Source organism: Oreochromis aureus, linkage group 1, assembly GCF_013358895.1.
Source record: "Oreochromis aureus strain Israel breed Guangdong linkage group 1, ZZ_aureus, whole genome shotgun sequence".
Lineage (NCBI taxonomy): Eukaryota > Metazoa > Chordata > Actinopteri > Cichliformes > Cichlidae > Oreochromis > Oreochromis aureus.
In genome coordinates, this window is record NC_052942.1 from 38,956,904 (window position 1) to 38,984,272 (window position 27,369).

At 43.4% G+C, this 27,369-nt stretch overlaps 2 protein-coding genes across 4 annotated transcripts in view; one reads left to right on the forward strand and one right to left on the reverse strand.

Moving 5' to 3' along the window:
- Positions 1–1,530: 1,530 nt before the first annotated feature.
- On the forward strand, positions 1,531–19,099 carry LOC116323386 (ras-related protein Rab-8B). The gene is made up of 8 exons (XM_031743710.2): positions 1,531–1,849; positions 10,374–10,434; positions 10,588–10,648; positions 11,273–11,350; positions 14,674–14,763; positions 15,048–15,113; positions 15,198–15,248; positions 15,469–19,099. Exons 1-8 carry the CDS (start codon positions 1,726–1,728, stop codon positions 15,556–15,558), a joined length of 621 nt encoding a protein of 206 aa, XP_031599570.1. The 5' UTR covers positions 1,531–1,725; the 3' UTR covers positions 15,559–19,099.
- Positions 19,100–19,659: 560 nt separating this feature from the next.
- Positions 19,660–27,369, reverse strand: part of plekhg4 (pleckstrin homology domain containing, family G (with RhoGef domain) member 4) — a 92,734-nt gene continuing 85,024 nt past the window's right edge. For all 3 annotated transcript variants that reach the window (XM_039613716.1, XM_039613720.1, XM_039613724.1), the window contains exons 13-24: positions 23,986–24,917; positions 23,655–23,904; positions 23,477–23,566; positions 23,161–23,385; positions 21,884–22,054; positions 21,622–21,802; positions 21,425–21,541; positions 21,192–21,333; positions 21,013–21,113; positions 20,724–20,878; positions 20,507–20,569; positions 19,660–19,963 (exon numbers count right to left, since the gene is read on the reverse strand). In XM_039613716.1, the coding sequence (XP_039469650.1) occupies positions 20,531–20,569; positions 20,724–20,878; positions 21,013–21,113; positions 21,192–21,333; positions 21,425–21,541; positions 21,622–21,802; positions 21,884–22,054; positions 23,161–23,385; positions 23,477–23,566; positions 23,655–23,904; positions 23,986–24,917 (2,403 nt within the window). In that variant the 3' untranslated portion in view covers positions 19,660–19,963; positions 20,507–20,530. The remainder of the gene's footprint in view (positions 19,964–20,506; positions 20,570–20,723; positions 20,879–21,012; positions 21,114–21,191; positions 21,334–21,424; positions 21,542–21,621; positions 21,803–21,883; positions 22,055–23,160; positions 23,386–23,476; positions 23,567–23,654; positions 23,905–23,985; positions 24,918–27,369) is intronic.

A 27,369-nucleotide genomic window follows, 5' to 3' on the forward strand; every position in this document is an offset into this window, starting at 1 on the left:
GGTGGAGCAGTCCAACAACAGGAAGAAACTGAAACTGAACAGAAATAAGTCATGAACATGAAAATGAAACAAGACCTAACCTTGTGAGATGTTAGAATCATGATCCATTAGCAAGCACATAATTCATGTTGATAATAATCAAAAAACAAAACAGAAACCAATATAAATAATAATATTTATAATAATCACCCTTTCCCTCCCTATAAACTACGTCATGTGACCCCGCCCCTATTTCCTGGCTGCGTCAAATTGCGGCATACAGACGGAAAAAGTGCAGTTTTACTTTCAAAATATGTTTGTTTGTTTTTTTTACCGGCAGAGCAGCAGTGATCGAAATGAAAACTAAACTAAACTAAACCTTTGAAAAAAATATAAAAATGTAGATAATTGAGTGAGTTAATTAATTCAAAATAAGAATAACAGAAACATGTTGGAGATTATGTTACAAAAGGAGCTCAAAACCACTGTATAAAGTCACGGTAAATAATGAATAAAATTAATTAAATAATAATATCAAACTTTATATGATGAAAACTGAAAAAACAACAACAATTTACACATATAATATTTTTATATTTTTCATAAACATTCATAAATATATTTTTAGAATAACCTTTTAAATTCACTGAATTTCAAGGGTAGTCTTTCACATGGAACTGATACACGCATCGTAAATGTTTATTGTGAAATCTTACGTGTTGTACAATGCACACTGCCGATTTGTTTTATTATTATACTCATTTGATTATGTCACAGTTGTTGTGGAAGTTTTCCATTAAATAAAGCCTGCAGATGAGCGGTGAGCGGTAGCTAACATTCTTTAATCAAAACACACAGAACAGAAAACCAAGCTTGTGGAGAGCCTGCATGACCATGGGGCAGGGTCAGCAGAGTTTCTCTGAGCCTAGCATGGCTCTCAGTTAAATACCTTCTCCAGGAACAAAAGGCAGTACACAGCTGTTTCACACCTTAAGGTTCACACTCCCTTGCTACCTCCCAGAGTCCTCGAAGAGACAAAAGACTGGTCCTCTGGAGTTCCTGTTTCCCCCAACATCCTTACTACACCCCCTACCATTTGTCTTAAGTATGAGTGTCAGACATGTTAAAATCCAGTGGCACCAAGGCATTACAATAACGTGATTAGTACATAAGTAAAAGAAATTCCTTTACACAGTCAACACTTAAAAACATTTTTATTACTTAGTTGTAAAGTACATACAAATTGTTTAAAGAGGTAGAGGGATACAAACGAAAAACAATAAAATAGCAAAAATACTTACTATATTAATTAATTACATTTAGAATAAAGACATAAATAGCCATTGCTGTATTTTACTGTCTATCATAAACCCATGTACACACCTATTTGCAAACTACTACTACTACTAATAATAATAATAATAATAATAATGATGATGATGATTAACTATGATGTTGTTTCTGTTCCAGACTTTATATGTGTGAAATGTTATAGTTACTAATGATCATCAATAACGGAGCACGCTGGAGAGGCTGGCCTTATTGTGAAAAACAGCGAGCGGATGTGGGCGGGGTAGATTCCGGCTAGCTTGCAGCCGGAGCGCTTCCTGCTGCTTGTCGCTGCTCTCAGAGTAGAACCAGTACGAAACCAGCGCTCCCAGTGAAGCCAGTCCGCCCAGCAGAGAGGGAGCAGGCCGCAGGTTCCGCGTGAACTCACCGGGACACCGAGGGACGGACGGCGGGAAAATGGCGAAGACATACGACTACCTGTTCAAGCTGCTGCTCATCGGGGACAGCGGCGTCGGCAAGACCTGCCTGCTGTTCCGGTTCAGCGAGGACGCCTTCAACACCACCTTCATCTCCACCATCGGTGAGTCTTCTCCTCATCACCCTCTTCCCGGTGTACCGGCCGAACGGAGGGCTAGCTTCAGGCCACAAGCTAACTATGACCGGAAAAGTGAAAGCGTTCGGGTGGGGTGGGGTGGAGCATGTGACCTCTGACCTCTCAGAAACATACAGTAGTTGTGAAGTGATGTATCTGTTAACTAATTAGTGATCGATTATCAGTTAATGGAGCATTCCCACGGTTTTCCCCATCCAGTTACCCCGGAAGTAGCTCACAGTAATCAGTTATTATCATCAATATCATAAGCAATACTGAATCAATAATATCAGCACTGATAAGTTAGAGCTGGAAACACGTGTCTTACAAACTCACAATCATTGTGGTTAAAAACAACTTTATTTAACTTTAAAAAAGGAAAAATCTCAGATGTTATGAATACGAAACGTGTTCTAAATCAAAGGAATTTAAAAAGATCCATTAGAAATGTTTGTTTTTTTTAAATGTGGTCAAACTTCTAATAGAGTCCGCCTCAGCAGACTTTGGTTATTCAAATTTGTATGACCTTATTGAACAATTTTAAAGAAAAAATAATAATAATAACACAAATAGAGAGAACATTTTACCAAACAAAACAAAACTAGTAAACTTACTGAGACCAAACCAAGTGGAGAAATAAAGTAAATAAAAGTTGAAAATATTAAACTACAAAATTATAATAACTCTGGTTGGACCTATTTTTCATTTACTGTAGTTTTTAACATATTGTAAAAAGTAATCATCACCTACTAAACTAAACAGAAGCTGATGAAAATGTATTTTTTTGTGATGAGCCCAGAGAAGTACGTCTTTTGCCCACTTATACAAAGTTTTTGATTTCTTTCAATAAACCCTAACTTTACTTTGGGGGAAGAAATGTTGTTTTGTTTCACTGACAGAAATCTCAGCTTCATGAGCCTGACTAATAATCAGACAAAAATTTGCTTTCATAAATCTTCATTTTTAAACAAAAAGACAACATTTTTAGAGGAAGTCTAACAGTACTATGTTTTTTTTTTTCTTTTTAAAAAAATGAAATGATCAAAATCAGAGAGCAAAAGAATAAACAATTCAAAATATTTTTACAGAGTGTAGTTATCCTAAGAATTGTGCTTTTAGTTTTCTTTTTGTATACAGTATGTGCAGATACCACTGCACTGGGCTCTACTTTTTAGAGCTGATGATCTACATCTGAATATACAATCACAAGAAGAGTCAAAAATGTACAAAATAGTCCTGATTTTTTTTTTTAATTTTTTGTAATTATTGTCATTATTTTAATAATTGTCTGTTCTTTCTCCAAAAATAATAGAAGAAGTAGAATATGTGCCTTTGGGCTCTACATCCTGTGATGAACAGCTGGATAAAATAACAGCTGGATAAAGCAGATCCAGGCGATGCTCTCAGATATCTTCGGTTTGAAACTTGATGCCACTGGCAGAAATGCTGCTTCACAGAGAAGAGTGTGCAGTTTGAAACATTAGAAAGATGGCACTGAGTTGCATCATGGGAAATGTAGGCTCCCCTTTTTGTGGTCTAAGAGTGAGGATGTGTCCAGCTGTGTTGCTCAGATATAAACCTTCCTGTAGTTAATCTCACAGCAGAGAGTCGGAAACGACGACTCTGACTTCAAATGTGGATGAAAACATGACGGAAATGTCTGTTAATTTATTAGTTTTGTCAATTTTTTTTATGGAACCTTTACGGGAAAGATTACTTCCTTGTCATTCCCTGTTGTTGTGTTTAATTTATTTATGACTTTTTAGATTTCTTCTTCATATAATCGCAGTAAAAAAGCTCCTTTTTTAAATTTGGAGATGATCGTGAAAAGCAGGTGGATGGAAACAGATCAGCTGCAGCTCTTACTGATTTCCTGATCTTTAGTGAAGCGATGGAGCTAATTAACATGAAAAAGTTCATCGATAAATTCCAGTAAGCTGCAGCATCAGGAAGCAGCTGTGCTGACGTTTATCTGGAGGAAGATGTTCTTACATGAGGCAGGTCAAAGGTCATATGAGGCCCTGATGACGTCTCACATTGAGCAGGATGCAGTTTAGTCCTTCTGTCTTTTTGTGGACCGTCGGTGGTCCCTGACCGGGACCTTGAATCCTGAAAGTCCTCACAGAGATAGAGAAGCAAGACTGTGTGTGTGTGTGTGTGTGTGTGTGTGTGTGTGTGTGTGTGTGTGTGTGTGTGTGTGTGTGTGTGTGTGTGTTTCCGGTGCGTCAGCGGAGTGTGTCGCTCTGCTGTCTTCCTGGTGGAAACAGGAAGTGGGAGCTGTCTTCTTCTATCTGTCTGCGAGTGTTTAAGTAGGGGGTGTGTTTGTGTCTTTGGTATCACAGTGAGGACATTTTTGGTGGTTCTTCAGGCTCTCCCCACGAGGTCTGAGGGTTCAGAGTAAAATCAAATATAAGTGAGTGGTTATACAGAGGTTCAAGAACAGGTGTGTGTGTGTGTGTGTGTGTGTGGGATGGGAGGCTGAACTGATAGAAGCTTTTATTTTTTTGGGGAAAAAAAAAGAAAACATTGAGGTCATCAAGCTGGCAGAAGAATTAAGTTATTGCTACTCTGCTTATCTTATTTATTACTGATTATTTCCTTGACTTGTTCAGTCATTAAACTGCCAGAAAGTCTATGTGACGACTTCACATCCCTCAAAACCTCAAAGATTTTCAGCGGACACTCAGAGAGAGCAGCAAAAATTTGTCACGACAGAAGCAGGAAGTTCCCGAGGCCAGAAATGTGACACAGGATTTGGCGAGGTGACATCATTTTTAAGTGTGTTGGAGATGGTTCATTAGTGGGTGATGATGTCACATTTTTACTTTGTTCTGGTGGATCTGCACTGATCTGAGTTCACCTGTTCGTGTTTAACTTGTAATAAACATTAAACAGCAGGTAATTTGCTTCATAGCTGACTGAGTGGATGCACAGTTCCACATCTCTAAAATTAAAGTATTTTTACATTATGTCAGAGTATTTGCTGCATTAGCAAAATGAGATACAATTACAGCCGAATCTGATTACCCCATTTATCAGGGTGTGAAATACATGGCTGGGGGGCCAGAGCTGGATTGTCAAAAGGTCCGATTGGGCCCCTTGGATGGCTGTGGAAAATGTGAAACTGGAAGGAGGGCATGAATTTGGTCACAGCTGATGAGGTGTGACCCTCTGCCACGCAGGTTTAAAGCTGTAGGATGAGTCTGGTGTTACTGGTTTGAATTCTGGTTTTATTTTTGTTCTTTTTTTTTGCTCCCTGACAGTTTAACATCAGTCACATTTTAACACAGCTTTCCTTCAAGGCTTTAAATAAACTTTATTTATACAGCCTGTTTCCTGTCATACTGATCACTGAAAGATATTTGCTCTGCAGGTCACCTTCTCAGATTCATAAAGCAGTTTATCTCTCACACTCTCTGTTATGTATTTCATTACAGTTTTGTCATCGGCCGCTCTGCTGCCAGTAGACCCGTCCATGTTCCTGATTGGTCAGAATTGGTTAGAATTACTTGTTAGATTGTTGAAGTCTGGGCTGATTCATCGAGTTGGTAACATTTTTAGCCTGATTGCTGATCTCAGGTTGCTTCATAGTGCGGGCATTCGATTGGTTAGCTATTATCTGAACAGCTGATTGGTGGTTGGACAGTCCCCATAGCTGAGCGTGAGCTGCTGAGCTCTCTGCCGTCTCACTTTAGGCTCATTTTCTCGGTGTTGCCCTGATTTATTTATTTGATTTGTAATGTGATGGATCTGACTGCTGCTGTAACCGAGGGGGTTACTGTCTGTAAATTTCAGGCTTTCCACACAGCGACAACCGTGGTTTTTACAGTGGCACCTGAATGTGTCGTCTTCCTCTCACGGCACTCCACTCTCTGCTGGGTTGTCCCCAGTTCATCTGCCGGAGCTGCATGAATGTTACATGAGCTCCCACAATCCTCTGCTGCGGCGTTTGGACAGAGGACGCTCTGTGGCCGCTCTGTCAGAGGTCTCGTGAGAGTCAGCTGACCTCTGAGCATGTGTGAGTGTAGTATCTGGCTCTGTGAGGGCCACTTTTGAGGAAGTTGCATTAAAGAGCTGTTTTGAGGGGTCCAGACCTGGGACTAGAGCTCAGAGGTCAAAGGTCACCTGGATCAATATACATTTACTGCCTGTATCACAAATTTGACATCACATCCTTTTTCAGGTTGCATGGAGGTGAATTTTAATTGGCTGGAAACGTCATGTGACCACGCTTTAAACTGTTTAAACACAGAAAGTTTATTTATTGATGCATCTCAAGACTGAACGATAAAAAGCGCACAGAGTGATTGATGATCAGTACTGCCAAAATAACAAAGAAGAAGAAATGAAAACTGTTATTATAGTGACGGTACAGCCAGTGTGCTTGTCTGTGACGTAAATATGAAAATAGGAGCAGTAAGAACAGGTACAAGTAGAAGCATAAAGGGGGGTTATGGTGACTGAAGTATTGCTTACTATGATGTGGAGGATTGTCATGTATGTGTACATACTTTTTTCATCATACACACAGGAAGGCAGGAAGAAGGTATTAAATGTTATAAAAGGCTGTGATGTTGTGTTTAAGTGCTGCTTTGTGCTGAGTATTTAGACATTGACACTGAGTTACTGGTTTCTTCAGCTCTGATGCAGGCTGTGTGTGTTTGTGCGTGTGCATTCTTCGTGTTGTGTGGACTTAAGACACGTTCTCACAGTGAGGACTTACTTTGCTACCGAGGACACAAAATAAGACCACCATGATGTAAATGTGAGCGCAAACGCTTAGAGTAGGAGCAGGAAATGAACGTGAGTCAACGTGATGTGACAGAAGCACGTGTGTGTGTGTGTGTGTGCATGTGTGTGGTATTCATCTTCCTGTTTTTATTTCAGTGAGTGAGCGGTCGCAGCGTTACCTGCCTAAGACCTGTGCCGACTTCAATAAAGCTCAAATAATGAGCTGATTGTCAGGTTGATTAGTTAATTGACAAAAACACTGAGTTTGTTCTGTAGCTGTTGTGTTTGAGGCAGAAACTTTGCTTCTCATTGTTTTGTAAGGTAATTTTTAACATCTCTGTCAGAATCGAAGGCCTGTGGGCCAAATCCAGACATTCACAAGTTTGAGTCACTTTAGATTTCTTAAGCTTTCTTAAACCCAGCTGTAGGTGCGACTGGCACAGGGATGTGACCAAACTGAGCAAGCTGGCTAACAGCAGGAAGGCTGAAGCTGTGATGGCAGCCTACATGTTTTAGTCAGCACGACAGAAAAGTTTAAAAGTCACAGACGAGAAACTGAGGCTTCAGAAAGCAGCTGAACTGAAGAGTCACAACAGAACTGTACGTTCGCTCAAGCTAAAGCTCCACTTTGCAGAGCGTTGAAGGCAAGTTTCAGGGCGGAAGGCCCGGCTGTTTGAAAAACTACAGGGTCAAAGGTCTTTCACTTTTCTTAACTAAATCTTACAAAGGCTAATGAGCTACTTTGGACAAGTTGAGATTTTCATGTTTCTGAAGCAGCACACTGAGCTTTCCATTAAATTTAAGCATGTCTGTAAAATATTTGTCTGAATGTTTTTGCTGATCGTCTTCTGCTCTTTGGTGAGTTTGTATATTTCAGTGTTTGTCTCTTTTTGGGGGGGGGGGGGTTGTATAGTCAGCCATTTTTTTTCTGTTGGGTTTTTTCCATCAGGTTTTTGGCTGTTTTACATGTTTTGGGGTTTTTTTTCACATTTGTCTCATTTAAGGAGTTTTTGTCCTTTTCTTTGATCATTTTGTGTCTTTTGTAACTTTGGCCATTTTGCATCTTCTTGACAAATTTTTCTGTACCTTGGTAGTTTGGTTTCACTCTTAGACAGTTTTGTCTTTTTGTAGTTTCCTCTTTTATTTGGCAGTTCTTCATTATTTTGGGGGTTTTGTTAAAGCTTTAAATGCATGTTAATTCTTACTTCCAAAGAAATAAACAGTCTGTAATTCTTCTGGTAGTTTCATTTTAATGGACAGACTTGAAAGATATAAAGTGATTTGCATGTCATTGAGTGAAATAAGTAGTTGATCCTCTACACTCCAGCCAGAACTCTGGCTCCCACAATCACTCAATCACAGACACTCCTGATCTCGTTATGGATATAAACCACACCGCCGCTCTACCACCACGGGCGAGAGCTGTCAAAGGACGTCGGGTACGGGATTGTAGATCTGAACGAGGCTGTAATGGGCTACAAGACCATCAGCAAGAAGCTTGGGGAGAAGATGACAGCTGTTGGTGCAATTATTCGTAAATGGTAGAAATATAAAATGACCGTTAGTCGTCCTCAGGAGCTCTATGCGAGATCTTGCCTCATGGGGTCAGGATGATTATGAGAAAAGTGGTGGATCAGCCCGAAACTACAGGAGGAGCTCGTTAATGGTCTGAAAGCAGTTTGGACCACAGACACCACGAGCACCATTGATAACACACTCTGCCATAATGGAGTGAAATGGATGTTTGTCAGAGAACATGTAAATGATTCAGAGAAGGGTTTGGAGAAAGTGCTGTGGTCGGGTGAAACCAAGGTTGAGCTCTTTGGAATCGGCTCCATCCGCCGTGTTGGAGGAAGAGAAATGCTGAGTACGACCTTTCCCTCTCCTCTCCTCCCCTCAGCCAGAACACTGAAGATGGGTTGTTGGTGGGTCTTCCTGCATGACAATGACCCAAAACACACCACCAAGGCAACATAGGAGTTAACGGCATGGAGTGGGCTAACACGAGCCCACTTTAAAGTCTCATCTGACAATGATCAGCTGATGCCTGGGGAACTGTGACATTACTGTTTTGCATCGCTTCTTAAAGCATAATGGCCGATTTATCAGCAGCAGACGAAACTGTTAGCTGCAGCATTATGTTGGGGGTGGAGATGGCGGAGGTCAGTGACCTCGTCCGCTGCATGTTTCCGTAACAGGCAGCAGAAACTGTTTCACTTCCTGGTGAGAGAATAGAAAGAGCTGCTGAAGAATGGAGGGAAGAGGAGAGGTTTAGTCTGAGCCGAAGAAGAGAAGCAAAGAGGAAATCAGCTGACTCATTTTCTGCCTTTGCTCACATTAAATTCAGTTCTCTACTTCCTACATCAGTGGATTCATAAGAAGAGAGATTGAGAAAGACGACACACGAAGGCATCACTTTGATGGTTGATAATGTTGTAAGCACAGCCACAGCTCCGCCGCTAACATCCCAAAATAAGAAAAGTTGACACCTTTATAAACAGTTAATGTGCCGATGTTTTGCCTTTACGACGCATGGCAACGAAACAAAACACAACATACACCAAAACCACAACAGGAAGAACTGATGAGTTACAACCTAATAACAGACTCTTCCAGTGTGCTACGATAAAAAAAAGTAACACTCTTCTAATCAGGCCCATTGTGACCACAGATAATACTCAGGGCAGAGAATAAACGTGAGCCATGTGAGTCTTTACAAAGTGTTGAAACCTGCCCGTGTTCTTCTTCTCTAAAAGGAAACAGAGTACTGTTTCATTTTTCTGTTTTGGGGGGGAGGGTGGGATCTTTATTTTGGCGGGTCTGTGCTGCTCTCTTGAATGTTTGGCTCCTCAGTCGTTTGCCTCCTGTTGGTGCTTTGTGCCGCTCTTTGCTGGATTTTTTTGGCGTTTTTTTGTTGCTATTAGGCTTTTTTGACCTTTGGTTGTCTTTTGAGAAAATGAAGTCATTAATTGAGAGCGTGAATGTGATGAAAGTTAACTTCTAGCAGGGCTCAATCCTATCAGTCCAAGACAAAGTTGGTAATTTAACAGTGGGAAAATAGAAGTATTACCTTCTCTCTAACTGCTTAAATTAGCACATCCTTCAAACATGAGACACTTAACCATAGAGCGGGTCCATAAGAGCCAGGATGGTTTCATCAGTCATTCACTCCTTGTGTCATTAGTCATAAGATCAATACATGAATGAATGAATGAAATCAGTTGCAGCTGATGGTGAAGTGGCGTGAGGAGGGAGGGGTTAGGTTAGAGCTCCAGTCCAGGGATTTGAACCAGCAGTCCAAACAGCTGTGAGCAGGAGGAACCCGAGCTCTCAAGGCTTCACATCCGCAGCTTCTTGGAAGCATTTCTTCTGCTCAGGCAGGAAGAAGTGTTTTTAAAAATATCTTTGACTTCCCCTTTGACCAGGCAGGCACAAACCCAGTCAGCTGACAGATTTAAGACACAGAAGAGAAACAAACACACCTCAGCGTTTGTTTTAACCACATGGCCCTACTAGCAGGGCTTCCTCTGCATCAGACCGCAGACAGTTTTTAGAAGCATAAAACTCCTGCACTCACTGACAGCCGCTGGCTTTTATCTTAACTGTTCATTATTCCATCAGTCCTGCTTTTCTGGGTCTATCTGTGGGCAGAGAATAAGACGGAGTGAGCCTGAGCGCTCTCTGCGTCTGCTCGTGATCATTGCTATGATGGTTTGGTGTCTCTAGAGCTATAAATATGTTTGTGTCCAGAGCTCGGTGCTGACCATTGTTTCTCTTTCAGGAATCGACTTCAAAATCCGAACGATCGAGTTGGATGGAAAGAAAATCAAACTGCAGATCTGGTGAGTGCCACTCTCTGCTCCAGCTTCTCTGTGTGAGCTTTGAGAGGAGATAAACCTGAAATCAGGTGTTTCAGACTCGAGGCTGTTTTGTTGTCTGTATATTTTTAATGAGCCTCCTCAGTGCTGGTGTTTAACAGTGGCTTCTTCCTGCAGGGACACAGCAGGTCAGGAGAGGTTCAGGACCATCACAACGGCCTATTATAGAGGAGCCATGGTAAGACACACCCCCTTCCTCTTACCCCTCTGCTGATGCGCAGGTCACGTGTCAGTCACCAGCGAAACAAGCAAGCAAACCTTTATTTATACAGCACATTTTATTCCAGCTGAAGCACAAACAAACAAAAGGCAATGATAAATGTAACAAAAAAGACATATTCAAGCTAATCCATAAAGAAATAGAAACCAACAATAGATGAGTAAAACAATAAAAACATGACACCAATAGAAAAAAAATGGAAAAACTTGTGAAGATCAGCATTAGTCCAAATTAAAACCTAAAGTCTAAATTTTAAAACCATTAGAAAAGAAATAAAATGATAACTGAGACCACGATTCAGTTATCTACTCTAGTTGGTTTTAAACTCTGATAATGTGGGAGCACACCTGTACACCTGATTTGCTTCAGTGCCTCAGAGCATGAAGGGTAAAAGCAGCTCCATTGTGATTGGTTGAGACCAACTACAACCAGGAGGCCTGAGCTTGTTCAGACTTCTGAGCAACTCATAGAGGAACAGAGGTACAAAACCATGCAGGGCCTTGTTAAAACAAGCTGGTCCTGACCTCAGGAATCAGCTTGCACTTCCTGTGCTGATGTCATTTCCTGTCTTGTGTTCATTAGGGCATCATGCTGGTGTATGACATCACCAACGAGAAGTCCTTCGACAACATCAAGAACTGGATTCGCAATATCGAGGAGGTAGGCCACGCCCCTTTGATGTCACATGACTTTTGTTATTTTCAGAGCTCACGTTGTTCAGATTTGGATTTAAAGGCACCGAGAGGTCTTCAGGTGAACTCCACGAGCTCCCGCAGAAATGCTTGGATGACATCATCACAGAATCATGTGATCTGTTATACAATGAGTGTTTTCTGAAATGGTTATGACAGAAATGCACCTGTTTGTTGAATTGAGCTCCTGCTTCAGTGGTTTTACATGTTCTGGCTGCTGTTCATGTTCTGGATAAATGACGTATCTCATATTATCTCACATTCAATGAGATGTTGGGTCATTAAAGGTGCAGTCAGTCATTTTTTGAGGTTATTAGACAGAGAGAAAGGATATTGTACTCAAAAATATACAATTTCGTCTAAAAAGTATTCATACCCCATGAACTTTTACACATTTTGTCCCTTTACAACCACAAACTTGAACATTTTTTATTGAGATTTTCTGTGATAGACCAACACAAAGTACCGCATAATTGTGAAGTGGTACGAAAATGATACATGGTTTTCAAAATTTTAAGCAAATAAAAATCTTAAAATGTGGCGTGCATTTGTATTCAGCCCTCTGTACTCTGATACGACTAAATAAAATCCAGTTTAATCAACTGCCTTCAGAAGTCACCTAATTAGATAATAGAGTTCACCTGTGTGTAATTTAGTCTCATTATAAATACACCTGCCCTGCAAAGGCCTCAATGGTTTGTTAGAGAACATTCATGAACAAACGGCATCATGAAAACGAGGAACTCACCAGACAGGTCAGAGGTAAAGTTCTAGATACGTTTAAAGCAGGGTTACGTTATAACATCCATCATCCAAAAATGGAAAAAGTATGCTACAACTACAAACCTACCAAGACACGGCCGTCCACCTAAACTGACAGACCGAGCAAGGAGAGCGCTGGTCAGAGGAGCTTCCAAGAGGCCCATGGTCACTCTGGAGGAGCTGCAGAAATCCACAGCTCAGGTGGGAGAATCTGTCACAACTGTAAGCGTGTACTCCACAAATCTGGCCTATATTGAAGAGTGGCAAGAACAAAGCCATTGTTGACAGAAAGCCATAAAAAAACAGTCCTGTTTTCAGTTTGCCAGGAGACACGTAGGGACGCAGCAAACATGTGGAAGAAGGTGCTAAAAGTTGAACTTTTGGGCCTAAATGCAAAGCGCTACATGTGCACACTGCTCATCACCCTGAACACACCATCCCCACTGTGAAACATGGTGGTGGCAGCATCATGCTGTGGGCATGCTTTTCTTCAGCAGGGACAGGGAAGCTGGTCAGAGTTGTTAGGAAGATGGATGGAGCTAAATACTGGAAGAAAAACTGTTGGAGGCTGCAGAGGACTTGAGACTGGGAAGGAGATTCACCTTCCAGCAAGACAATGACCCTAAACATGCAGCAAGAGCTACAATGGAGTGGTTTAGTTCAAAGAGTATTCATGTGTTAGAATGGCCCAGTCAAAGTCCAGACCTAAAACCCATTCAGCATCTGTGGCAAGAATTGAAAATTGCTGTTCACAGACGCTCTCCATCCAATCTGGCTGAGCTTGAGCTATTTTGCAACAAAGAATGGGCGAAAATTTCAGTCTCTAGATGAGCTGGCAGAGGCACACCCCAAAAGACTTGCAGCTGTAATTGCAGCGAAAAGATGGCTCTACAAAGTACTGACTCAGGGGGGCTGAATACAGATGCCACACTTTTCAGATTTTTATTTGCTTCAAATTTGGAAAACCATGTGTCATTTTCGTACCACTTCAAAATTATGTGCTACTTTGTGTCAGTTCATCATAGAAAATCTCACCAAGTTTGTGGATGTAAGGTGACAAAATGTGTGCAAGGTCAAAGATTATAGGCACTGTATATAGATTAGGGTGTAATTACGACTTCCAACAGATTGATGAGTTTTGAGAAGCCACCATGTTGTCACACTGTTTTGTTTTAATACAGTGGATGTGAAGGACGTCTTCCTTCTGACTAATGGTGTTTTATGAAGCTAGAGAGTAAACGCATGCACAGCATGCCAAAGGTGGAGGAGAAAGTTGTAGGTGTTAGTGAGAATTAGCATCTGCACTTTCAGGCTGTGGACGTTTCTCACCCGGCATTGACAGCTGAGGTAAACGGTGGGCTGACAGCTTTCCACAGATAGGGAAAACTCTGGGGCGGATTTGGATCCAGATCCAGTCCAAACAGTATCACACACGCATCAAATGGCCGCGGCCGTTACGGCACGGCCTAAATTTAATGTTTTTAATCACTCTTGGCTGACTAAAACAGAACTCAGTTGGCTGCAGTCTGAAAGTGGGTTTTTGTTAGTGTCAGTATCAGCTGTAGTTTGTTTTCAGTGTATTTAACTCAATAACTCAGGTCCTGACTCAAACAGGTGCACCAAAGACTCCTCAGGCTAGAAAATGTCAGTGAGTTGATGAAGATTTAAACTCAGAACACTTCCTGCATATTTTTAAATTTTAGTTTGGCAAGTACGCCATCGTTTAAGATGGTTGGAAGATGTGACATCCTCATGAGTCATTTCTGGACATCAGACCTGCTGAGCTCTCGTTCCTTATGATGTGTGACATTCAGCGAGTAAAGATAAGATCGGTGTTAGTACCATTACTCACTGTCACTCTGCAGGGTGACGGAATAAGACCGTGTGTGTTCACTTCCACATTACAGATCAATTCCAGCTGTACAATACTCAGTAATCCGATATTTAGATCAGTGATGAATAGCTGCAGTTATCTCCTGTTTGAGAGGCTGTGGTGTAGGCCGTCCTCACAAACACAGCACACAGAAATGCTCTAAATCCATCAGTTTGCTTTGAGTGTATGTGGTAAAAATGTGCAGACCTGACACATCTGTTCATTTTCCATCACTTATCGGGGTTTTTGTGGCAGAGATGCCAAGACCTCCGTCTCCCCGGTCGCCTCCTGCAGCTCTTCTGGGGGGACACCGAGACGTCCCAACCAGCAGAGAGATGTGATCTCTGTTCTCTATCCAGTGAATTCTTCTCAGAAAAACAAGAATTCACATTTCTAGATCCAAATTTGAGAGCACACATTTTTTTTTCTGTTCAAGGATGCAACTAAATAACTTTAATTTATAAATAAAAATTTTCTTGTAAAACAGTACATAATAAATAAAAAATATTTTAGCGTTAAAAACATGGTAATGGATTAATCCTTACATAAACAAAACGATGATGCAGCAGCTGTGGCATAAACCTTCATTACAGTACACACAGTGTGATCCAGACTCTAACGTGTGTGTGTGTGTGTGTGTGTGTGTGTGTTTTCAGCACGCCTCCGCGGACGTGGAGAAAATGGTTCTGGGAAACAAGTGCGACATGAACGACAAGAGACAAGTGTCCAAGGAGAGAGGAGAGAAGGTCTGAGCCGCTTTACCGATCCCTGCAGAGAGCAGGACTCATTCGATCAAACTGAGTGAAAGCAGGAAACCTCCAGGAGATGATATCATCTTATTATTATGCATTTAGGAGCAGACGAGATTTTTACTCTTTGATTTGCTTCAGGGATTCATTTGCTGACAGTTAGAAACGCTGCACACTGATTTCAGCCTTTATGAGATAAAACCTTTCTGAACTTATGCTTTAAATGTGACTTCAACCTTTTCTTCTACCTGGGTGTAATCCCTTTCTCTTTGGTTTTCCAGCTCGCCATCGACTACGGGATCAAGTTCCTGGAAACCAGCGCCAAGTCCAGTATCAATGTGGAGGAGGTGAGTCCTGATCCCGATCCGTTCTCTCCTCCGTCAGTCCTGCGCACACAAGGCGACTCATTTCTGTCCCGTTTCCCTCCACAGGGCTTCTACATGCTCGCCAGAGACATCATGGCCAGGCTCAATAGGAAAATGGTGAGTTGAGCAGATTTAGGTCTGCGGAGGAGGCGCTCCGACTCAAGCAGCCGGCTCCAGATATGTAAATGGCTTTATCAGCTGAACATGGGGGGATGAACGCGCCGCTAAAATTAAAAACAGAGTCAGTCACCATGAGCAGGAGATTCTGTTAATCGCGATAATCAGCCCCGCTGTGTTCTTATAGCTGATGTGACCTTTGACCTCCTTCTTCCTGCAGAACGACAACAACCCGTCAGGTGGAGGTGGGCCTGTCAAGATCACAGAGCCCCGCTCCAAGAAGAGCCTGTTTAGGTGTTCGCTGCTGTAGGCGGAGCCTCAGCTCAGACCTCCTCCTCCTCCTGCAGCAGGAGCTGGGGAACAACCTGTGGACAGTTTAGAAGCCTGCTGTGACTCCTCCTCCTCCTTTTCTTCTTCTTCTTCTGTTTTCTTGTTGTCTGCTGTCAGCTCAGCAGTTGGAGGAGGCTGAGCCAACGCAGCATCTGAGTGTTTGTTGCAGCGAGAACACGGAGGCGACGATGATGATGATGGCGATGAAGGGCAGGGCCAATGACTGTTTGTACCAAAGTGGGTGGAGCTGTGGCTCCGCCCTCTCCTCTGAGGTTTCATTTTACACGTTGAGTCTGAAGCATTTAAAGGATCAGACATGTAGCAGACTCTTATGGAGGCTTCAGTCCGACTCTTACAGCAACTGACCAATCACAGACCAGCGGCCTGGACTACGAAGCAGGTAACCAAGGATACGAGGTGCGATTAAAGAGTTCAGCCAGGCGGTAACCTTCCCGAGTCAGTGGGACTTTAAGAAGTCAGACGAGTGTCCACCTGCTGCAGCGTGGACGTCAGCAGCTCCACAATTACCCATGACGACGGCTGGATCTCCGCCCATGATCCACCTTTTAGTGGAGAAGATGCACAGTGCTATCAGGAGGACCTCCTCAGCTTCCTCCTGTTAATGTGAAGCAGCAGCTCAACTGCGAGTTCCTCTTGGATCTCAGAGCTCCTCACAAATTCAAATCAGTGTTTTCCTTTTCTTTTTTCTTTTTTTAATTTTTTTTTTTAATAAGCACCGTAACTGAACTTTTCGATCGCACCTCGTATGTCTCATCTCGATCTAATCGTGCAAAGTGGGAACATGGCGGTTGTGAAGCCAAACCAGGTTTTCTGAATCTCTGTGCACAGGTTTACAGCCTCGCGCACCGCCGTCACAAACCCCAAAACCTGGGTTAAACCTGAAGTCTCTAAGCCCAGATCCTGCTTCGTGGTTCAAGCCTCTGTCAGATCGCTTCAGCTAATCTCCTGCACACCGCCTAAAAATAAGCTGAACTACCGGAAGTTACCTGATCTTGGTAATCAGAGGGAAACTGTGCAGGACCTTCTTTGAAAACGTCCTGAAATGTGCAGCTTTGTATTTTAGGAAACTTTGCAGGAAATCAGCTGAAAAAAAATTAGTATATATATATATATATATATATATATATATATATATAAAAAAAAAAAAATGTATAAGAACATTTTCATTTCAATCTTGAATTTACAACTCAAACATAGGAAATAAAAGCCCAGTAAGATCGGCGGGCTTCGAACAGACGAGTGGAAATCATAAAAATATTATCGAGTTTTAAATTTTGTGTTCACTAAAATGTCTTAACCTTCATTTGACCTCCAGCCTTCATTTCCTTTCAGAGTTTATTTTAACTAAACAGAACTAATAGTTTTATATTTTATCTTTTTTTTAAATGCATCTTTTGTTAATTCTATTCCTTTAAAACATCTCTGTGATAAATATGTATGAAAGCAGAGAAAATCCCTGCGAAGCAGCTTTCTTCTCTGTTCAAAGACGCGAAGACGCTTCTGTTTTTACTTTTGATGCTTTTCTGTGTTTTTGTATTTAATCGTTTAATAGCACACGTGCTGCTTTTATTTTGTACGTTTTCAAAGGAACTGTACAACCTGTGCTTTTATTTTGAAGTTTTATTTTCATGTGCAGCTGCTGGTTCTAGATTTCCTCTTTCTGACTCCCGATCCATAAGCCTGCCGATCGGTTCATTGGCTGAAACTACATATTTATTATCGTAAAAGATGTTCCTGCTTTTTTTTTCTTCCTTTTTTTATTTTTAACTTCAGTCAGAAGTTAAAATCTGAACAATGATTGATCAAATTCGATGAGCACGGTGTGGAAACGTAAACTCAAACTTTTAGTTTTCTGCAGTTTTCTCTGAAAAGCTGTTTCCACGGGAGGAACTCGACCTCTTAAACATTTGAAGCCGATATTCTGCGATAACTTTGACCGTCACCCCAATCCCAAAACACCCCAAACAACGGCGGGAAGCAAGATGGAAACACGGGATATAAACTGAAGCTACTTTAAGTTTTTTGGAAAGTTCTCGAATTCATGAAATCCCTCCTGACTGTTTCCGTGAAGGCAGAGTGAAAACGGAATGATTTTGTGACGTCTGTCCTGAGCCCGCCAAAAACGAGTGAGGCATGTTGCCGATGGTCGGTTTTGTCTCGCTTTAGATGGGTTTCTAGTTTTACAAATATCGTGAAGTATAGCAGAAGTAGTAAGTACAGGTGTGTGTTTTTAATATATTCAGGTACTTTATAAAAACCCTACAATAACACAGCGAAAACCCCCCATGCGCAAGTGGTGACAGTGGGAAGGAAAAACTTCCTTTTAACAGGAAGTACCCTCAGGCAGAACCAGGCTCAGAAAAGACAGCCACCGGTGCCGGTTTAAGTGATTAAATATCCCATTTTTGTCTGAAATATATGTCCGTGCTCGTTTTTACTGGAGCGTGGTGAGATGCAAGGAGGTGGTATCGCAGGACACTTGGCTTACCCCTGAGCACTTCCTGCTCAGCTAAAAGCCTGCAGAATCTGTTCCGCGAGTTCCTTGGGAGGAAAAATCCTTTAAGTGATTTGGCTTCTAGAAAATTCCTAAAACTGAATGTTGGCTCGATCCCGGGTTCAGCGGGAACAGACGCTCAGCAGCTGCACATGAAGCCCCTGCAGAAATCAGTGTTACAGCACGTTTGTTTACAGCAGCAGTGTTTTTAATTTACTCCGCTCGGCTTCCTGTCACAGCCACAGACTGTAAGTAAAGATGGACGACGTACCGCCTCTTCCTCAGAGTGTCCGCTCTGACCTCAATCAGAGAAGCCGCCAATCATGGCCACAGACATCAGTTTAAAGCACCCAATCAAAAAACAGAATGTACTCGGAGGCGGCGGGGTTTGTGACCTGTGTACCTACGTTTCCTCACTTCCTCTCGTCCATCTTTATGTCCAGTCGGAACGTCTTAAAGATAAATGAAGAGGTTAAGGAGGCGTGCTCAACGTGTTTTTGTATTTTCCAGCACTTTGTAATTCGCTATGCAAAAACCACTTTTTCCTTTTATCAGGAGTTTGTGTTACTGTGCTCTGATTGGTCACACAGGTCGTCAGACGCATCGATGTGTTTGTCAGAGGTCATACGTTTAATAGGAAACTGGTGTTTATTTTAAACGTGACTTTCAGATTAAAAGCCTTGTCACTTCAGCACATGGAAACACGGATGGTTTTAATAAAGTTTTATATTTGGGACTTTGGTGGTGTCGGCTGGGATTGAAAGTTACTGATGAGGGTGAAACAGATGAAGGCTCTGATGAGGAGGAGCTGGATGTTTTCTTTTTTTAAAAATCTGAATTAAAGAAAAGGTCTGCAGACCAGAGGCTCTTAATGTGAAATTCACGAGACTGATTCCGTAGGTTTCGGTGACCTCTGACCCCATCAGTGTCTTCCGTTTGCTGCTCTGAGATGTTTGGAGCATCGTCGCTGCTTCAGCTGATGAACAATAAACAACTTTTTCTACCATCTGGTTTGTTTTTCATCTTTAATCGCTCGACTGCTGAAGCGAGGAGAGGATGCCTCGGGTTCACTCAGGTGATCCGGGCTGAGGGTGAAATGATTTCTTCTACAGCTGTTTGAAACACTCGCCTGACCTCAGCTTGTGCAGGAGATGTTGGGTTGTGTAATGATGAAACTTTGGTGAACCTTATTTAAAATTAGTTTTTACACTACCTGTGTAACAGGTACAGTAATTCACTTCTACAGGTGGTAAATGACATCCTATAGGTGTAACACTCTGCTTGTCACAGTACGATTGGAACAGATGTGTTGTATGATTTTAAAGTTCACTGGAAAAACAAAAGTCGACGTAACAGTAATGACGTGAAAAACTCAAGAAGAAATTTGTCATTTCAGTCGCATTTTATGATCATGACCTGCCTGATGAGGCTGTTGTGCCGTATGTGCTGTTGTCTCCGTATTATTCCGTAAAACCTAAAAAGAAATGAGCGTTTGGTTCCAGGTCTGTAAGTGATGCTTTAACAGGAGACGTGTCAGCTGATCTCAGAGAGAACACAGAACAGGAAGCGTGTGAACAAACTGTTTATTATTCAAGTAAAAAGTGACAGCAAACGCTCAGCTGAGGGTTTATTTACACACATGTACAGACACAAACCTGTCGTCCTCACAGCACGCCGCCCGCCCGCAGACTGACCCTGGATCAGCACAACAAATGGACGTGGCGGCGGCGAGGAGACGAACTCAAACCGTCCTTATTTACAACACAAATGAAAGCAGCTGAGGGGCGGCGCAGGTGAACGCTGCTGCTCAAAGTCCAACGTCCGGGTCAAACAGGAGGAAACTCAGAACTGCAGCAGGAAGCAGACGAACCTGCGCGCGCACACAGACAGATTTAAGGTATGTATGGAGGTCTGACGCATCACCTCAGAGACATGAGACTGCAGGGTCATCAGACCAGACCAGTCTGTGACCCCCAGCAGCTGCCAAATGGCTGAAATTCAAATCTTCGTGTACTCGTTTATATTTTTCCCTGGTGATCAGCGTTTTTCTTGGGGGCGGAGCTTACAGACTAATGCAGATTACTTAAAGGTGACCATCCTGAGCTCACTGAGTGATCTGTTGCAAACTCATTTTTATAGCTTTTGCTTCATGTGTCAGCCTTTACGTCGGCCTGCCTGTCTTAGAAAGAGTCACACAGATAAAGTTATCATTAACAGTTCGCTCAGGTTGTATGCCTTTTTCTTTTTTGTTTCCCTTTTTGATTTTTATTCTCATACTTTGCTTTCCCGCTTATTTTCTGCAATAACCCAAAGAGCCGTCAGGGTTTGCCAACTTCCAGTTTTCCCCTAAACTCCCTCTGTTGAGGACCTGCAGTCTGAGGTGAACCAGCGCCAGAGAGACAAGCAGACTTACAGGGACGTCGTTCAGACGAGCCGATCACACGATGGTGGCCGGGCTGATGACTGCAGCTGCTTTCTGAGGACAGACGGAGAACACGATCAACGAAACATTTATAAACTCAGAGGAATTCCCAGAGAATCACCAAGCCGCTCTGCTTTGCTCGGAGAGATGACAAACATATTTAAAAATGCTCTAACTCCGCCTCCTTCATGCCGCTGCCTGCACTCACAGCTGAAATGTACTGGCTGTTGAGGTGCTGTTTGCTGGAGGAAGAGGAGGAGGGCTCCTCGGGCAGCGTTTCCTGGAGGTGGGAGGACACGCAGCCGCTGTCGGAGCCGGTGGAGCCGGAGAGGCAGCGAGACGACGAACCTGAACTCTCAGTGGCTGAAGACAGAAAAAAGAAAAGAAAAAAAACTGCAGTTAGGTGTTAAAGTGGAGCGGCTGGAGGATTAGGACGAAGAGCACAGATTACTCAAACCTAATCTGAGACTCATGAGTTTAGGTGTGTGCTGACATACTCATGGAGGGCTGGCTGCTGGTCTCGTGCTCCTGCTCGTCTTCCTCGATGCATGAAGCGCTGAAGGAGCTCTGAGCGGTGGGAGGAGGGGGGATGCTCTGACTGCAGGAGGAAGAGGAGGATGTTCTAAAACCAGCACAAGAACCTTTGACCTTTGACAGCAGGACAGGTAAGTCTCACCTGTACATGTGCAGATTGAGCGGTCCCAGCAGGCTGGTTGAAGACGGGCCTAATGCTGCGGGGTCAGAGGTCAACGCTCCCCTTTTAAAAGGATTCGAATGGTCGAAGACGGAGACGGCGATGGACGCCCGCGTTCTGGCACCTGAAGGATCCAATCACTGTTTTACTTTTTGATCATCAGTAACTAACAAGCTGATTGGTGAATTTTAGTAAAAGTAAAGTCTGAGCGGCACCTCTGCTCTTCATCATGTAGTGAACGGCTCGGTCGCTGATGGCCGCGTCGCTCGGCTGGATGTCCAGGAACGGTTTGTTGCCCACGCCCATCGACACCATCTCCTTCAAACGCATCTCTGCTGGCAGAAAGACAAACGGGTGAGTTGATCTCCGACACCGACGATCTCCGCTCTCCTGAACGCTCCGCCATCCGCACCTTTGTTCCTCGTGGCCTGGGTCCACAGGATTCGGGCGATGTCGTTTGTCCAGGCGTGTTTTGTGTCCGTCGTTGTCGCCTGAAGGATGAAGGTCTGATTCTTGGATGTCCTCCTCCTGAACCAGATCTCAAACCTCAGCCCGCTGTCCCCCGTCGACTCCGTCAGACCAACGTCCGCCGTCTGCAGCACAGACAAGATTTCTGCTCACAAAGCTCCTCGCCTCACGGTTGGCGTGGGCTCGCCTGCTCTCAGAGAGCTTACCTTGAAGGAGTGTTTGTAGATGAAGACGTCCAGCCCTCCCTCCATCTTCTTAGGTTTACTGAAGAGGACGAGCTCCTCGAACAGGAAGATGCGACGCTGACATTTCCTCCTCCCGCTCCAGACAGTGAACTCGTCCTGCCGGATCAGCTGACCCTGCTCCTTCAGGTTCACCTGCAGGCAGAAGAAGAAGAAAGACAAACTCAGGAACGACCTTCAAATCTGATGTGAGCTGATTGGGTTTATTTCCTAAGAAAAGCCAATTTAATTAAGTTCACCTCAGTTTGTAGGTAAGGTGGAGGTAAGCTGTGGTTCCAGTTTAGTAAAATCACCTTTTCCACAAGATGATGAGATACAGATTCACCTGCGCCCTCCCATTAGGACGCTTTCCATTTACATCTCCATTAATGCGCTGTAAGGCCGGCAGATCTAAACATGTCCCTGTGATATTTATGTATTATTTAGGCACGAGATGATCTCATCACAGCCTAAACTTCAGTGTTTAATGCGGGCAAACAGCAGAATTATGCTGCATGCTGGGAAGTGCTGCAGTGCAATGAAAATATTTAAGGTCCATCGAGACTAAATTTAAGACGTTTTAGACTTGGGCACGACTGATGACGCTAAAACAGGATTATAAGAAAGTAAAAGACCACAAAACCCAAAAGCGGCTCTGGTGAGGCTTATGGGACACAGCCGTTAGTTCAGTAATCTGAACACAAAGGAATGGCTGGTCAGGCTTTTTAGAGGCACCACCAGCCTCATGGAGAGCTGCAGTCTGCTGGAGGAAGCCTCTGAAGTGGCTTCTGGAGTATTTAACAGTATATATAGAAAATAGCTTCTGATACTGTTACGCTGTAACAGTATCAGAGCACAAAACACAAACATAAAAGAGCACAAAACACAAAGAGGGAGCTTCCAACGACACGGTGCAATTTAAACGTCTCACTTTGAGCTCCGTCTTTATCATGAAACCCACAACAAACACAAATCTCCCATCTTACTGTAGTAATCATGTCCATCAAGGCGGTCGTGTGATTGGTTTTTAGTTGGACTACTATAAAAGTTTCTCAGGATTATGGACCCAGGAATTTTTAGGAGACCATAATCAAGGATTTTGGAACAAATGATCAGTTCCAGTTCCAGAAGTCCTGCTCCTTGAATTTGATTCATGTGTGATGTGGAGGGGACTTACACCCTCTGCCCTCAAACTTCAGATCAATATTTCTGGTGAGTCTAGAACACGAGTTTCACCTGAGCTCAGATCAGGCTACACTTACGTCACAGTCTCGAATGGCGTCCATGGCCAACAGGTCGTTTCCGTGGCGAAGCTGGAATTTGACCATATTGGTGGCAGACTGCAGTGCAGTAAGCTCCGCCTCTTGAGCCACGCCCACCTCCTTCATGAGGTCAGTGAGCAGCAGCGCGTACTTGCTCATCCTCTGAACGGGCTTCAGCAGGTAGGAGGACAGGTCCATCTTATCGCCCAGCTCCAGCTGCTTCCTCTGCAGGAACGAGGGGGGCAGGGGTTAGTGTAAGTACAAATCTGAGGTCACATTAAGGTCAAAGGTCAGAGGTGGTGGTTGTAGTTCTTACTCTGAAGAAGGAGTGTCCGTGATTCGCCAGAAGAGCGTCAGACTTGGGTTTGTTCTTGCTGTAGAGAGCGTACAGACCAAACTGCTCCTGCTGCTCAACACAAACACATTCACACAGAGTACATATGAAGAGTGTGTGTGTGTGTGTGTGTGTGTGTGTGTGTGTGTGTGTTGCCTACATGTCTGAGGAAGCAGTGCGGCACTCTGAGCGGATGCTTCGAGCAGGCCTCCAGCTCCTTCAGGAAAAACTGGCTGTGGAAGTCGAGGAGTTTCTCCAGGTTGCCGAAGACAACGGTGCGTTTCCCCCTCAGATCCTGCGGGAGGTCTGCTCGGTCCATCTCGGGGAAGTAGTGATGGATGATGTAACGCAGCGAGCGGACATACTCGCGCTCCGTGTTCACCATCTCCTCCACAATGTGACGCAGCTTGCTGCATGCACATACACACACACAGATGTCAGCAGAGCAGCGTCAGTCTACAAATTCAGTCTGAGAAACCAGGATTACCCACCTGCCCCTGGGTCGGGGTTCTCCCGTGGGTGTGCTGGGTGTCCCGGGGCTATGTGACCCTTGTCCTGCCCAGCTGTGAGAAGGCGTCCTGGGGCAGAGCGTGCGGTCTGCTGCCTCGGTGCTGCTGACCTCCAGACCACGAATGAACACACCCGTGTTTCCTCTGCGCACTGGCTCGCTGAGGGCACGAGCAGACGGGCCGTAGCGTGACGTCTCCGGGGTGGCGGGGCAGTCGAAACTCTGAGTCTTCCTGAGCTGCTGCCGTCTGCAGGAGAAGGAAGAGGAGGAAGAGGAGAGGGAGAAGGAAGACGATGATGGAGTGAAGCAGGGAGAAGAATCCAGGCGGTGGAGTCTGGGACTGCAGGAAGTGATATCCACGCGGTCTGAGGACTCATCTGAGGAGGAGCTGCGAAAAAGTCGCCGGAGAAGCGGCGTGTGCTGCGGGGTGGGAGGGGAGGCGGAGGCAGCAGGGGTGGAGGTCATGGGAAGCACCGAGGAGGCATTACGAGGAGGTGAGGAGGCCTTTGTTTTCTCCTCTGGCAGGCGGGAGGAGAATGAGGAGGCGTCACGGGCCCCCCAGAGTCCTGACAGAGACTTCCTGGAGGAGATGGAGCTCCTGCTGGTGGCAGAGTCAGAGCGGCGCCTGTGGGCGGAGTCACGCGTCTTGAGTGCTGCCTCCATCTTCCTGTCAAACATCTTCTTGGTCTCTTGACACTTGGACCAAGCGAAGCTCCACTGACGAAGGCCTCGCTCGCCCCGCAGCTCACCCGCAGCCACCTTCATTTCCTGAAAACAGGCATCTGGGATTGGTGGGTGCAGACGCTGGTAGTCCTCCAGGCAGCCAATCACAGCTTGGCATTTGTCTGGCAGTGTGCAGTCCTCCATACTGAACCCAGCTAGGTGACGCATACCCTGCAGCGCCCAGCCATAAGCCTGCAGAGAGAGAGGGGAGAGTCACATGGAGAGCCGATGGAAAGGCGCCATTCCACTTCCTGTTAATCCCGCTGTATAGAAAATGACTGCAGTTTAGCTTTAGTGCAGCAGGGGCCACTCAGGAGAAAGTCAAACAGCATCAAAAATCTGTCAGAAATGAAATAAGACGACTTTAACTTTTCTTTTCCCCATAAAACAAAAAAACCAATCAGCATTCACGCTGCGGTGCGTGCTGATCAGTGGCACCACATTCAAAATGATAACTACACATCAGAACCAGAGCTAAAGCCCAGAAGGACCTTTGTGTCCAGCTGGTTGTGATGGATGAAGACGATGGATGAAGGTGAGGCTCTCGGAGGCTGCTGCTCACTCAACGCTTCAAATCAACATTTACAGATGCTGTAAAACAGCTTGTGATGCTGTGACACCCGAACGCTCACAGAGAGGTATTTTACTATAAAATGAAAAACGATCTGAAACTCAAATATCATCGTTTAGAAAACAGAAAAAATTCAAAGAGCAGAAGATCTATTTTGTCCAGATGACATGTAACTGACCTTTGACCCTAAACAGCAGCCCACTGAAGAAATGTTTTTTTCTTCATTGTAATAAATTCAAAAGACTGAAAAAAGAAAAAGGCAGGAGGTGATGGGGTTATATGGGCAGAAATCTGTGCCATCAGAAACTGAATTTGAATAAGTTAAATTTGAATCTGAATTGTAACTTGAATAAATGCTTTTGAAAACTGAATTTGAATTAGCCAAGTTATTGGTTTGAAAATGATCATCACTAAATTGAAATTGAATTTTATATTTTGAAAATGAATTCATTTGCTTTGAAACTGTATTTTATCCTTTAAAATTTAGTTCTCAAATAATTTCAGTTTCACTCTCACCATTCAGTTTCAGTTCTACAATTCAGTTTTTGGGGACTTACATCCGGTTCCGGTTCAAGAGTAAACGAGCGCAGATTAATAGAACTACGTTTTAATAGCGGACCGAAAGTGTTACTGACGGGAATCTACAGCGTCTTGAGCTGAACTAAGACTTCAGAAGTCATTCGTCATGTCGAATGACCAGCGGATAAACTCTCAGGTTGGTAATAAATGTATTACATGTATAAGAACAAGCGTCATGTTAACAATTGATAGCCGTACAATATATATACACATATTGCACCCCTAATACATATTAGGGGTGCAAAAATACTCGTATCGATATTGAACCGTTCGATACAGTGCTTTCGGTTCGGTACACATATGTATCGAACAATACAAAATTTTTAATTTATTTTATCAACTTTTCTCCTGACGATGCTGTCTGTGTTGAGCGCTCAGTGGATCTGCGTTCGACTACTCCGCCTAGGCTGCACTGTCGAGTGCAGATCCACTGAGTGCAGTGCAAGCTAGCAAGACTCGTTAAGTTAGTTATCAGTTCAGGGTTCGTACGCCTTTTTCAGGGTCAAATTCAAGCACTTTTTAAGCACTTTCAAGGTCCCTTTTCAAGCTTTTCCAGCCCCCGCCCGCCAAAAAAAAAAAAAAAGAAAGAAAAGAATGCATGTTTCAATTCGCATCACCTCAGTAAGACCATGTGAAAAGACACCTTTGCTCCCCTTTTGTTAAGACACAGAAAAATACCCCACATAAAAATACTGCAAAAGGAAACGGCCGCCTTATATACATAGTGTATAAACTCAAAATGCACATTTCACTTAAAAATTAAGATGTGAAAATGTGAACAAATCAACTTGTTAGATATTCTTCTCCTGTTGAAAAAAAAACAACAACAACAAAACAAAACAGAAATAAGTCTTCTCATCAGATATTGATGCTTCTTTCCTGTGTGACAAAAAATAGATGTTTGTTTGTTTGTTTTTAAGTTAATTCCCAATAAAACTGTTTTATTGCTAACTACATTGCTGTCTGTATTATTGCTGAAGTCCTAAATGATCACCTTTAAAGTGTTTGTGCTAATAACATCATGTCAGACAGGCATGGAGAACAGCACTGACTGAGAGGCTTTGAACAGATCACATAGTTCAATTCAACATATAAGACTTTAAGAATGCACAAGCATCTAATTAAAATCTAATTTACATGTACATTTTTTTAAAAATATGCACAAGTTTTGCAAACAACAAAGTTATATGGTACTATTTACCTAAAGAAAAATGCAGCCAAGGCTCAGACGTTTTTTATATAACCATTTAAAACTATTTACAGAACAATCAGGTGCTCTGCGTCAAATAAGAAGGCACACAAATTATTTATGCAACTCCAAAAAATAGTTTGTGTCACTGTAACACAGATGAGAACAGCACAGGATAAACCTGCAGGTTTGACGGCAGGTGTGTCACTCAGCGTTTACACTGTAACCTGCCTTGGTGGCTTTTTTTGCAGCAACTGTGACATTCACTAGTAGAACTGACACACAAAACAAAAACTACACACTAA

Excerpts from the sequence above, each read along its gene's own strand:
- LOC116323386 (XM_031743710.2), top strand. The coding sequence starts at position 1,726 with ATGGCGAAGACATACGACTACCTGTTCAAGCTGCTGCTCATCGGGGAC. Across the intron at positions 14,764-15,047 it reads CCAAGGAGAGAGGAGAGAAG|CTCGCCATCGACTACGGGAT; the intron begins GTCTGAGCCGCT and ends TTGGTTTTCCAG. Across the intron at positions 15,249-15,468 it reads CCAGGCTCAATAGGAAAATG|AACGACAACAACCCGTCAGG; the intron begins GTGAGTTGAGCA and ends TTCTTCCTGCAG.